The sequence below is a fragment of the Eubalaena glacialis genome, chromosome 12, assembly GCF_028564815.1.
Source record: "Eubalaena glacialis isolate mEubGla1 chromosome 12, mEubGla1.1.hap2.+ XY, whole genome shotgun sequence".
In the NCBI taxonomy this organism is placed as follows: domain Eukaryota; kingdom Metazoa; phylum Chordata; class Mammalia; order Artiodactyla; family Balaenidae; genus Eubalaena; species Eubalaena glacialis.
Window position 1 is genome coordinate 17,347,343 of NC_083727.1, and position 14,203 is coordinate 17,361,545.

The 14,203-nt window shown below is 38.9% G+C and overlaps 1 protein-coding gene and 1 pseudogene across 2 annotated transcripts in view; both read right to left on the reverse strand.

Moving 5' to 3' along the window:
* The window catches only part of SASH1 (SAM and SH3 domain containing 1), a 186,390-nt gene that overhangs the window by 55,088 nt on the left and 117,099 nt on the right, over positions 1–14,203 (reverse strand). For both annotated transcript variants that reach the window (XM_061206866.1, XM_061206867.1), the window contains 2 exons: positions 13,062–13,174; positions 5,717–5,818 (listed from right to left, as the gene is read on the reverse strand). In XM_061206866.1, the coding sequence (XP_061062849.1) occupies positions 5,717–5,818; positions 13,062–13,174 (215 nt within the window). The remainder of the gene's footprint in view (positions 1–5,716; positions 5,819–13,061; positions 13,175–14,203) is intronic.
* LOC133102618 (lanosterol 14-alpha demethylase-like) lies at positions 9,749–11,844 on the reverse strand (annotated as a pseudogene).

Sequence of the window (14,203 nt, forward strand, 5' to 3'; positions counted from 1 at the left end):
ATGTTGTGTCTTTGTTAGTTGCTTCACCCTGGTAAGGAGCTCCAGATACAGAAACATAATTCCAACTTTTTCTGGAACACAGTTTGTATGAAGTGAAACAATTAAACGCGACCAAAATAGATGTCTGCAATGGACTCTAAGAGCTCTGGTGCTTTACTGTCCTTGTTGTTGCTTTAATATTTCTTTATATATTATACATTAAAAAAAATAATTTGAATAGCATCATAATCAAATAATCTACAATTTGACATTTTTCGGAAAGAGATTTCACTACAAGTATTTCAGGTACAGATCACCAACTCTTACCTACCACTTTTGTAAAAACAAAAACTATGATTTACTAAAATGTACGCCTTGAGTAAAAAAACTTTAAACCCCAGTAAGATAGAGAGCACAATTTCTTTAAACATTTTCTTAATCAGAAGGTAAACTGAATCTCAACGCACAAAGCTGAAAGCTTAAAATGAGAACTCTTACAATCTCTCCCCTGCAGGAGGCGAAGGAAAACAAAAGTTACTAAAATAAAAAGAAAAATATTAAAATAAATGTTGAGATGTTTAACAAGGAATCCAGTTAAGTACTCAACCAGAAATTCTTTTTAAAAACTCTAACACTCACAACAGAAGTTTGTTATTAATGAAAAACAGCAGAGAACTGATTCCCCTCTGGCAAAGAGAAAGCTATTTTTCACTTCCCCTGGTAACTATCTTTAGTACTTAATACTCTTGGAAACTGAGAATGTGAATATGGATTTATTGTGAAGCAACATGCAATTATCGAATGCCAGTTCTGGGGGTGGGAGAAGCCTATGAATCAATGCAAATGAAACCCTAAAGCACGACAGGCATCAATATAGGCATTGAGGTCTGGTGACAAAGGCCTTATGATCTCTGCAACTTTCATGGCCTGGGCATTCCCCACTATGGCCAGTGGGCTATTTGCATCTCAGTATAGAAAAGAATCGATAGAAAGCTGAAAAGCCCTGGCCCTCGCACAAAAGATAATCAAAGCACCGAACCCAAGGCAGCTGGAGTAGGACACAGTGGGAATTATCTGAAATTAATTACCCTGCTAGTAGGCAAATGGAGCATCAGTAAGAAGGAATATTTTGGATGGAGTTTCTTGCTGAGTCTCCAGGAAAACATGGGACAGACTAAAGTCAGGGTAAGAGGGGCAAGTGTCACGTACATCGGGATCACAATCAAGTACAAGCAAACTTCGGTGCCAACGGTTCATCACCACGCAGTAATGAACAGCGTGACTGAACATGGGTGTGGGTTGTTTGCACAAAGGCAGCTAGCAAAATACACAGAGTAAACAGCCTTTCTTCAGAAAACTCTCTCCACTGCTGACTAGACTGTCTTCACCTACATCTTTCAGCAAAAAAGACAAGTCATTCTAGAGCTTCTGGGAAATTGTGCTGGAAGTGGAAGGAGCATATCGTATCCCTGGCCCTCCCTCCAACTAGGAAAGGCTGAGTTTATTTTTGAGCCGTCTATGAAGAAACAGTTTGTAAGGAGTTAATAATGTAACCATGTACGTGAGTCTGTGTGAGCACGTGTGAGGCTAATTTTAACCTCTGCACTGCAGGGTAAACTCCACTGGGGCAGGGCCTCTCTCTCTCCTTCACCTTTGTAACCTGGATACCTGGCATGAAGCCTAGCACATAGCAAGCGCTCTGCAGAAGCTCCACAGATGCCTCCTAAAAGAACAAAGAAATGCTCAAGAGAACGAATGCCCAACTTTTAAGAAGTACCCATTTCATTCTGTCAGCTGATATCAAGGTGATGGTTGTGATTTACCCTCTGAAAGGGGTTCAACAAACCAATACTTAATATAATACTTTCTTAGCAGCTTGTTCAAAATGCCTACAGTACTCTATTTATAGTAACTTTTTCCTAAATGAGATAAGCCTCTCTCCTTACCATCTAAGTATGTGAGGTTTTACTACAGGCCTGTTTCTCTGAATGGATAAAGTCTTGTAACCGCTCCCTTGACTCAGATGCTATTAATCAGGACAGTATCCAGTGAGACGGACACTAAAAGACCCACTATGGACAACTGAGGCGATGTGTTCTCCCCCGAGTTGGGTTTGAATCACATCAGTCCGGAGTTACGATATTTATTCTTCATGATTCTTTGGATTCATGATTTACATTTATATTATGTTAGAACTAGGGGATAAGAGACCCCAAAAGGCACAGTGAAAACCATGGACATGGTTCCTTTGATTACCTCATAGTCCCAGGACATGCTGCTGGCTAGCATATGACACATTTATTATTATAAATGGTAACATCTCAGTCCCCTCCACACAAAAGCAAACCAGGCAGAGCTTTCAAATTAATAATCCTTTGGGTTTTTTGTTTATTTGTTTGTTTTAGCTACAATGGAATCTGGTGTTTGATTCAGGAAATCAGGGACAAGAAGGTAGTGGGAGGGTTATATTTACTAATGATATGCCATCATTTGTTACTCAGATGCAAAGAAGTGTAAAGACTGAGTCTATAGTCTCAAGACATAAAACATGCTCTTAAAGCAGCCAGGAAGGATGACCATTCAAATACAAGTTTGTTCACTGAATATTTCTCAAGCAGGCTATATGAGCTGAACACTGAGTTAGGCACTCACTGGAGACACAAAGATAATACAGCTGCCTTTCTTGCTCAAGGAGCTCACAATTTCCACGGAGGTTGAAATATATACAATTAATTCTGATACTCCAGGATAACTGTTAGGTTTCACGTAGCAAGCTAGTTTAACAAAGCACAGAACAGGAAGCTATAAAAATACACTTGAGGATGCTAAAGTTTCAGAGGAGGTGGCAGTTGGACTTCACCTTGAAAGATGCATAGATTTTTACCTGGAAAATTTGCAGGAAGACATTTTACGTAGAGGAAATGCACAAATTAAAGCAGAGAGTGTGAAAATACAAGGTATGATCAGTAAGGCATTCAGGGTCCAATGTGGATGGAGTGGAGACCTACTGGAGCAAGGGGTGACAGATGGGAGTAGAGAAATTGATTAAGGCCAGATCACAGAGGGTCTTGAGTGTGCCAAGAAGTTTGGAATTTATCTTGTAAAACTGGAAAACCATCAGGCTTTTCTGAAACACATGAATGTAAGAAGAGACGTATGTTTTGGAAAGATGACTGGCTGTATGGAGCATTGACAAGAGGAAACAAGAGTCTGAAGAAATGGAGGTAGAGTTGCTTCCAGACTTTAAGGAAGAGAGGACCTAACAAACAAAACAACTGCATAGTAGCTGCAAACTACTCAAATAAACAAAATCTTGAAAACCAAAAAAAAAAAAAAAAGAATTGCGTAATAGATGAAAAAGGTTAACTCCCTCCATTCTCACTCCACGCAGTTTGATGATAGCACCATGAAATGTCTATCTGAAACTCTGGAATTCTAATTCCTATGATCTTGGTGGAACTCCTGAGAAGCAATGTTTTGGTCACATTAAAATAGCATGAATAATAAAAGGCATCAAAACTGGAAAAGAAGAAGAAAAATTGCCTCTGTTCACAGGTGACATGGTCTTATATGTAGAAAACGCTAAAGATTTTACACACACACATACACACACACACACACATCTGTTAGAGATAATAAAGAAATTCAGCAAAGTTGCAGGATATAAAATCAACACAGGAAAATCAGTTCCATCTTTATATACTGGCAATAAAAAATTCAAAAAGGAAATTAAGTAAACAATTTCATTTATAATAGCATCAAAAAGAATAAAATACTTAAAAATAAACTTAACCAAGGAGACAAGACTTGTACACTGAAAACTACAAAACAATGCTGAAAGAAATTCAAGAAGACATAAATGGAAGAATAGCTGTGTTCACGGATTGGAAGACTTCATGTTAAGATGACAATACTACCCAAATCAATCTACAGGTCCAATAAAATCCCTATCAAAATCTCATGGCACTTTTCACAGAAATAGAAAAACCCATCCTAAAATTCATATGGAATCTCAAGGGACCTTAATAGCTAAAACAACCTGAAAAAGAAGAACCAAGTTGGAGGGCTCACACCTCCCAATTTCAAACCTTACTATAAAGCTATCTTAATCAAAACAGTATGATGCCTGCAAAGGAAAGACATATAAACCAAAGAAATAAAATAAGAGAGCCCAGAAATAAACCCTCACATATATGGTCAATTAATTTTCAAAAAGGGTGCTAAGACCATTCAATGGGGGAAAGGACAGTCTTTTCAACAAGTGGTTCTGGGAAAACAAGGTATCTACCCACAAAAGAATGAGGCTGGACCCATATGTTATATGATATACAAACATTAACTTAAAATGGGTCATAGACCTAAACTTAAAAGCTAAAACTATAAACTCTTAAAAGAAAATATAGGAGAAAATCTTCACGACAATGGATATGGCAATGATTTCTTAGTTATGACACCAAAAACAAATGTAAACTGGACTTCAAAATTAAAAACTTTCCTGCCTCAAAGGATGCTATCAAGAGAGTAAAAAGGCAACTCATAGAATGGGAGAAAATATTTACAAGTCATGTACCTGATACAGGATTAATATCCAGACTCTATAAAGAACTCCTACAACTCAACAACCAACAACAAAACAAAAATCCCAATTCAACAATGGGCAAATAACTTGAATAAACACTTCTCTGAGGAATGTATAAAAATGGCCAAGCACATAAAAAGATGCTAAACATCATTAGACACTAGAGAAATCAAATCTAAACCACAAAGATATCATTTTATACCCATTAGGATGACTAGTATCAAAAATGGGAAAATCACAAGTGTTGGTGAGGAAGCGGAGAAATGGGAACTTTCACGCAGCAGTCAGGAATGGAAAATGGTGCAGCCACTGTGGAAGACAGTATAGCAGGTCCTCAAAAAGTTACACATAGAATTACCGTATAATCCAGAAATTCTACTCTTAGGTATATACGGAAAGGATCTGACAGCAAAGATTCAAACAGATACTTGTATACCAATGTTCATAACAGCAATATTCACAATAGCCAAAAGGGAGACACACCCAAGTGTCTATCAACAGATGAATGATTAAACAAAATGTGGTATATATGTGCAGTGGAATATTGGTCATCCATAAAAAGGAATGAAGTTGTAGTATAGCTGTAATGTGGACAAGTCTTGAAAACATGGTGCTAAGTGAAATAAACCAGGGACGAGTCTTGAAAACATGGTGCTAAGTGAAATAAACCAGACACAGAAGGAAAAATATTGTATGATTTTACTTATATAAAGTACCTGGACTAGTCAAATTCATAGAGACAAGAAGCAAACTGTGGTTGCCGGAGTTGGGGAAGGTGAGGCGAGAATGGAGAGTTATTGTTTGATGGTTATGGAATATCTGTTTCAGATGATGGAAAGGTTCAGGAAGTGGGTTGTGAAGATGGTTGTACAGCAATGTGTATGTACTTAATGCCACTGAATTGAGCACTTAAAATGCTTATAATGGTAAAATTTAAGTTGTGTCTACTTTACCTCAATTAAAAAAAAAAAAAAACCAGCATGAATAGCACTGTCCCAGCTACCAGGTAAAGAAAAGAATAACACGTCAGAAGAGACACCTCTTTCCAGATCCAGGTGGAAGTTGGTAACTGCAAAAAGAAGTCTAAAGGCTGAAATTGTGTAGGCTGTCCCTTTTTAGTAGGAGTGGTTAAGATGCTCAAAGAGACAGCAAACTTACATTGCAGTTTGATGAGCCATCGAATGGTGGGTAAGAACCGTCTGGCCAGTCAGCAGGGTCCAAGGCAGCTGACTGCCGGTGCTGGGCCTCATACTCCTTGAGCTGCAACAAGAGAAAATGGAAGATTGAAACGGAAATGATGGCCAAGGCTGTCTACCAAGCAGCAGAATGAATCCTTTGGGCACCTTCTTCGCACCACTGTTGGTGACTAAGTGCCAGCCAAAGACAAGGGTCACCCAAATGAAAGGAGAAACACGTCCTTCCCTGCAGGTTTTCATCTAAATCAAACCAAGAGACACAACGGACTCTTTGTATTCTGTGTTCCAAAAAGAACCTTGATTTTCCTTCTCCAACATCTTCCAACATCAAAACACCTTTATCAGTTCAATTATAAGTTTGATAACAGAAATTGTCTGTAGTTTGACCTTTGGATTACCTCTCTTTGTGGAAGACAAAATGTGTAGACTAAGGAGATTTTAGAGAAACAGAGGTGGAAGCCTGAAACTGATTTTTAAAAATCGCTTGCTTGTTTTGTTCTAGACTGCCTCATGTTACCAGTTCAATGTTATCACCTAACAAATGTTATGGGATTTATTGGGGATCCTATGGATGAGAGGAAAATAGCAGTTAGATATCTAGAATATGTTCAGAGACATTTAAAGTTCGGGCTTAAAAACTAGGTTTCTACTTTTTGAAAAACACAGAAGGACAAAACGAAATATTATAGAAAATTAACAAATTTAACCTAGCAGAATTAGATGAAAGATCTTTCAGAATGGCCAATGTGAGAAGTTCCAGGTGTGTTTTCATAAAATACATAAAAATTTAACTCTGTGCGGAATACAATTAAGTTGTCACAGCATTAAAATTCTGTTATAAAACAGTTTTTGGATATGAAGTTAAGACATCGATCAAATCATGTTCCATGGAATCAAGACACCAGAAAGCAGACACAATCTGACCTGACAGCCCAGGAGATGGTGCCAGGACCGTCCTTTTCCACTGGAGCTGTGTGGACGTGGCAATGCCACTCCTCTAGGAAAAAGCAACTTTCCAAAGCATTATTTCTACTACGAAGTTCTTTTCTGTGCATACTTGTGACAGGCAATGGATGAGGGGGAGGCAGACAGTACTGATTAACAGGTAAGGGCTCCCAAATAACTGGAAGCCCTTGGGCAAATTACTTAACCTCTCTGTGCCTCAGTTCCTTCACCTGGAAAACGGGATGACAATAAACTATATCACAGGACTATTCCCAGCATAAAGTAAGATAATGCAGCAAAGCTCTTAGTATACTGTACCCATGCAACAGACTTTTTATGATGGTATTATTATCACCCCTGTGGTTGCAGATAAGAGAGAGCTCAAAGTTCACATCAACTCCAGGTATTTGAACCTTTGCTATGCAGGTGCTTAATATTATTTTAATCTTTCTAGTATATTAGGGGGATTAATGTTGTTCTAATCTCTATAATACATTTAAGTGACATATTAGAATGCTCTTCCTTTCCAGATATATTGGTTTCTGAAGTGCATTATTCTTCCTGTATGATCGAAATAGCTGCCTCTGAAAAAGGGGGTTATCATTTGTTTTCTCAGGGTCTCTGCTCTACTTTCTAGGAAGCACTAAATAAAATCTTCATCTTTAGGTAAACAAAACAAATTCCTCACTAGTCAATCATAAACAGACTTAATATTTTTCTTTTGTTATCTGTCCATTTCCATCATTTATGTTGGTACCTAAGAGTACATGTGCTTCTTCTTTTTTAAAAAAATTCATTTATTTATTTATTGGCTGCACAGCTTGTGGGATCTTAGTTCCCCGACCAGGGATTGAACCCGGGCCCTCAGCAGTGAGAGCGCAGAGTCCTAACCACTGGACTGCCAGGGAATTCCCCGTGTGCTTCTTCTGATAAAGATTCAGATTTGTGCTCTATCTAAATTTACCTTGTTTTTTAATTTCCTAATTAAAAAAAAAAAAACCAGGATCTCTAACAATTTTTTAAAGTGCATTTTACAATGAAAAAACCCTGGTTATTGTTTACATAATCACATTTTTGTATTCCACTCTGCTCCCAAAGACAACTGATGATGTTCATTTGAGAAACTTGTGTATTTTAAAGCAAATTTATAGAGTTTTAGTTTAATTCTGGAAGTTTTAAAATAATGACATTTTAAAGTGTGGGTGTGGGTGTCGGTCTGTCTGTCCATCTGTCTACCTTCATATCTTATTTTCCCTAGTCTCATAGTTTTCCCACACTTGAAGTTTATGACATGATTCTTAGAGGAATGACCATCTGCAGTAGGTTAATGCTTATTCTATCTTAAAGACCTTTATGGAGAGAGATTCTAAAATGTTTCCATTTCTAAGAGCAGTTATTATAAAGAACATTTCTATTATATTTAATCTAAATCCCCTCCAGCTGCGATTTCATTCATTTCCTTTTATGCTCTCCTCAGTAGAGATGAAAACAAAACACTGTGCAGTACATCCTAAAGATGTACTGTCTAATAACCCTTCATATACTTGAAGACAGTGAATAAGTTCTTTTCTGCTTCTTTTCTGAGATAAATCCTTTCCGATTCCAACCCAAGAGACCTATTTAAAAAAACCCTCAATCACTTTGTTGCTCTCCTATGGACTCTCTCCATGAGCCTCTCTAGCTGTCCACATTCCTATGATTGATGCACAATACCTGCTACAAGGAAATAATTTATATAGGTTCTCAGCTCATAATCTTGTGCTCTGGTATACCAGATGCCCAGACTCTTTAAAAGACTGTTCTCTGATTTCCCAATTACCGTAGATATGGACTCACATCTATATACCCTTCTCAGGAGAACTATCCATGGTTGACAGGCGTTGTCTCCCCACAGATGCCTAGAAGGCTGTTCCCTCCTCCCCAATCAGCTTTCAGCCTCTTTTTCTCTGGCAGGACAAACTCTACAGTGCAATTCACCTTCCAGAGCTCCCCACCCCTCCCTGTGAGATCAGGCTGAGGCTGACACTAGACTTCTCCTGAAATCACATCTCTGCCCAGCTTCTTCCTCTGCCTCTCCTGCTTCCCTCTCTCACTTACAGGTTTCTTCTGAAAGCTTTTCTTCAATAAATCATGTGCACAAGAATCCACATCTCAGGTTCTGCTTCTAGGGAACCTGATGTAAGACAGCTGGCATTAAGAAAAGCTCACCATGCCAAAACATCAGTCAAGTCAGTGACAAACATCAAGTTTTTTGTTTTTGTTTTTCAAATCCCACAAGGACTTTATTTTGGACTTTCACACAGATATGACCTTGTGGAACCCAGCACATATTTATCAGGTGGATAAATACATAATATTTAGTAATTAGATCAAATTACATGAGCAACTGTTTAGTATCAATATTGATACTTACATTATTTTTTAGGGAACATGATTATTAAATCATGGTCATAAATCTCTCTCAATTTCCCTAGACACTTCTTCCAGTTAAAATGTCAAAGGACATATTTTTCAACAACACAGCTCCATCATGGCTGAGTGCCATCATTCCAAAACAATAGTGCTCTCCTTTATGCAAAGCTTTAAAAGTGAGTTTATTCCTTACCCTCCCAATCTCACACACACCACATAAATTACCCACATAAATTAATAACCTGTAGCTTCCAAGTGTCTCATGGGCTTTCTACACCTTGCAGAACTAGTCCAACATTTGAATACCCTGAACTTACTCACCAAGAGCTATGAACAGTCTTAAAATTAGCACCTGTAAATTGTGTTGTCTAGAATACGCTAATACTCTAGATCTCCCTAAACAATTTTTTTAACCAGTGTGCCAGACTCCTTGAAGCATACAGAGTAAGTATCCATCATAAAACCATTAGAAAATGTTTGAAATGCCGTTAGATTTGATGGAACTATTCAGTTAATAAAATATAAAAATCATAAGTTAAGCTGCTGTCTTTTAAAATTACACACTGTGTACACAGAGTTATCTTGTAAACTTCATTCTCTTCAAATGCTTTTGCAGCTGACAATGGTGTTTCACATATTAGTTCTTTGCAGCCTTTTTCATTTTCATCTTTGTATTGACAACTGGGTTTTCAGGAATGTGAATCATAGCTGTATACTTCACAGGGGGAAAATACTCAGCAGTGAGATCAAATTCATATAAACAAAGCATAGTGGACCAAATTGTATTCATCTGAACATATGCAAAATTTTCCCAAATACAACGACGCATTGGGGGATACACTCGGCTCCAAATGACATACAGGCAAACTTCTCTCCTGATGCTGGGTTGTCCTATAAGGATTAAAGTCTAGACATTCTATACGGGTCTTTTATTTTCCCCAAACTTTCCAATTAATTCATTTAAATTCATTAATGTTGCAAAAATACGATGTGTAACAAATCAGGACACAAGTTATTGTATTCCTAACAAGTCAAAGAAAAAGAAAATATTACATCTTCTTGGTAAATCAAGACCAACCCTAGTATTTCTTACAGGGACCACATCAACATCCTGCACACACAGTCTTCAGAACTGAATTTCTCACGCTGTAAAAGAAAAGCACTAGGCTATGCAACGTTATCTGAACAATGGTAAAATGATCACAGTACGTTAATTGTGTCTAAATGGCAGCATGTGAACTTACGGTAAAAAAAAAAAAGTTTGAATCTTTGAAATATATATCAAAGTACATAAGTGTCTAACGAACTCTGAATTGTGTTCCATGTGCCCCAAGGGCTGTGCAAGTCAGTGTCCTGAACACCACAAATATTTACTAGCTAGTTTATGTAAATAAACTGTTTAAGGGGCATAACTTTAGAAAATTCAAATACAAAAAGTGCAGTGGAGTAGCTAATTAACATTATTTTCCAAGTTCCTCCTTAGCTACGCTGAATGTAAAAACGCATAAAAATTTCAAAATGCAAATGTTTTAACCTCTTATAGAATGTCTTATAAAACAGAATTAGACAGCCACCTGAAACAGATTAAAATAATTCTTTAGTAACATGAAAGCATTAAATACCTATGGGTCTTCTAGACTCTGACTGACAGTGGGAGAAACACATGCCTGATGCCCTGAAGGACTATTCTTATCATGGTCATTACAGAAGGTCTAACTCTTAATGTTGCTTTTATACAGCAATCAAATAAATTTTAGACACTTGAGCTGATCATAAGTTAAAGGAGGGAGATCCTTCATTTTTCTTGAAGTGTTTTGTCTCTGGCTAAAAGGAAGCCCATGCAGACACTAGTAGCCAAGGATGTATGTTGCCCTGCCAAGAGCAGACCAACAAGCTTCCCTGTTACTTCATCATCTGTCAAAGGACACCCACCTTTGTGTGCAGAATCTAATAAAGTTTGGAGAATATCATCAATTTTTTCTTTAATCTGTGTTTCTGGATTGCCTTATAGAAAATATTGATGTCTTGATGAGCTCCATCCTAAAATTAGGCAAAGGCAGCCAGCCTGGCAACAGACAGACTCCATGGCTAAAACCTCCATCCAACCTGCAGACAGCTGTGCCACCTTTTCATGGAGTTGACTTCTGATTTCCTTTCCATGTAAACAATGGCTAGCTGTTAAAATTATCAGCTCAGAAAGAGCATCAAACAAATTTTTTTCTCCCCAACTTTGAAAGTATTCCTTTGTTTCTTTTTCAATTATAGAAACGTGCTACCTCAAGTTGACTATGTTAAGGACACTTTTAACATTTTCTTCTGCCTCAGGAAAACTGGATTAGATACATCCTATGCAACTCCCTTTCCAAACACAGATGGTGTCAGATGCCTGCAGACATCTTCTGCATTTAGATCTTCAAATTTACAATTAAAAACAGCAACGTAGCAGCATCACTCACCAGAACGTAAGTAAACATCTTGCCTACCATGGTAAAATTAATACAGGTCCGTGTTTCTCATACGCATTTTCTAGAAATTCAGTTGGACTTTTTTCAAGTGCTATGGCATGCTCAAGGAATGGCACTGGAGAGATGTCTGGTGGACTTTTTGCCCTAGCTGGCAGCTCGATGGGGTGGCTGAAGGCATGGTGGAGCAGGGAGACCAGACTGAGGGTGAAGGGCAGGTGTAGGTGATCAGCAGCATGGACAAGACCCTGCCACCTGTCACCTGCTCCATCGTTGCCCGGGCACTGCTTCAGTCCCCAGAGACGCTGGAGGCAAGATCACCTCTGCTCTTCCGAATCAACAGAGCGAGAGAAGCTGGCAGATGGGCATCTGGTGGAGACCTTGGCCCTCAGGTCTCCTACTACAGGTTCCACCTCACACTCCCCTCAAGCACTTTTTTTTTTCCAGCATTGTCTCAGCAACAAATTAAACTTTCTTTTTTTTTAACTATTGAGGTTTAGAGTCAGGTATACTAAACTAAAGTATGTCTGTCACTGTTTCAAGGTTTCAGACCTTAGAGATTCTGCTTAATGGTAAAGTCATAACTTGTTCAATGATTCCTTAGTGACTTGAAAGTTCTAAACCTGCCTAATTTATGACTTGTCTACACCATCCCGAACCAAGTATTCAAAGTCAGAATCCAAGAATTAATCAGCCAGTTAGTTGGGTAACAACAAAGCAGGACATCTCTTAAGAATTGCTGTCTTGCTATCACAAACACTACTCCAGTGTCCTAAAGGTTAATTAGGCTTCTTTCAGTGCTTAATTTAACTCAGAGCAAAAAAATATGACACAATAAACTGTAATATCTACTCAGAAATGAAAGTAAGCAAAAGTTTAAGGTTTATAGATAAAGCTTGACTTTTAGGTTAGTCAAAGTTTAGTTTGTTGAAGGCATCTTATAGAACTAATGCTTATAATGGCTGTATTTACTTTTTCTTTGGTGGTTATTTAGTAATTTATCATTATCAATCTTATCAGTATATTCCTATACCCTTTGATGTCCCTGTCCTAGTCTGTTTGAGCTGCTATAACCAACCACTATAGACCGGGTGGCTTATAAACAACAGAAATTTCTCACAGTTCTGGAGTTCTGGAGGCTGGGAAGTCCAAGATCAAGGTGCCAGCAGATTTAGTGTCTGGTGAGGACCCACTTCCTGGTTCACAGACAGCATGTGTCCTCACACAGCGGAGGGGGGTAAAGGAGTTCACTGGGGCCTCTTTTACATGGTCACTCACCCCATTCATAAGGGCTCCACCCTCATGACCTAATCACTTCCCAAAGGCCTCACCTCCAAATAACATGACTTGGGCATTAGGATTTAATATATGAATTTGGGGGGGTGGGGGGTTGGGGTGGAGGCATTCAGTCTGTAGCAATCCCCCAACATTTCTCAAGGTCAGGAGGTCAAGTGCTCACAAATGAAAACCAAACATCTGCACTCTTACCCTAGCAAGTGCTTCTTCAATGGTGATCATCTTTTCCTTGACCATCATCATCAGCTGAATCCGTTCCTCATCACTCATTGTTATCTCGCTTGCAACATAACCCACATCTTCTCCTAGAGATCGAAGAAGAAAAACAATAGGAACAGTTGAAGAAGAAAACAAGAAAGATAAAACAGGATGCCAGTCTTGAAGGCTTGTCATCTGGGACTAGAGAAGGATGTAATTCAGGCGCACCGTCTAGCACTGTTACTGATGGAGCCACAGGACCAGGAATGGGCTGCTTTTTAGGAAGCCAGTGAGCCTATCTCACTCAGAAACAAGCTCCAAGAACAAATGGATGTTACCATGGAAACAAATCCTTCAAAATGACCAGAGCTTTTGTGATGGAGGGTCTAGGGGAGGAGTTTTGGAAGAAGGCTGACAGGGAGTCTGGAGTGACAGGTGAGGCAGAGACCTAATTTAAAGACCCGACTAGAGCGAACAAGCACTCCAAGGCTCCTTCGGCTGAAGGTTCTCGCCATCCTTCCATTTCAAACATGAACAAGAAGATGTTTTTACAGAGAGGGAGAGGAAACCCTCTTTCACGACAGAGAACTTGAAGGTCACAGCGTCTGCTGCAGAACAAAACCTGCATCCTGGTGAAAGCCTAGATGCCTACTAATCTATTTGACTGCTGTTCCTCAGGGGACACGCGCAAATAAATATCATCTCAGGTGTGAAACATCTGGAGATCATTAGAAGGAAGGTACTATCTATGTATATATCTGAAAGTATCACTCTCATAAATATGTTTCCAAACTGTGAGGGGAACTCAACTTCTAGCTCAAAACTGAAGGCAGCCAGAACTGCAGAGGGAAAGAGAATCCCTCAGTTAGAATCCTTTGAAAGTGTTTTCTTGAAAAGCAAAATTGCCATCACGTCTCATATACGTGAGCCACGTCAGCATATGTGCCTTTGATCAGCGTGTGGGGAGAGTGTGTCGGTGAAGGTGGGCTGTCATGCGCAGCCGGAGTTCTCACCCCTCATCCTTCTGCTCCACCCTGTTGTTCCCATACACACCTTACTAGAATCAGTGCCATCAGGAGGCTCGGCTCTAGCTTCATTTGCCCGCGGTATAGACGGATGGACTGAATGAGTCTGGC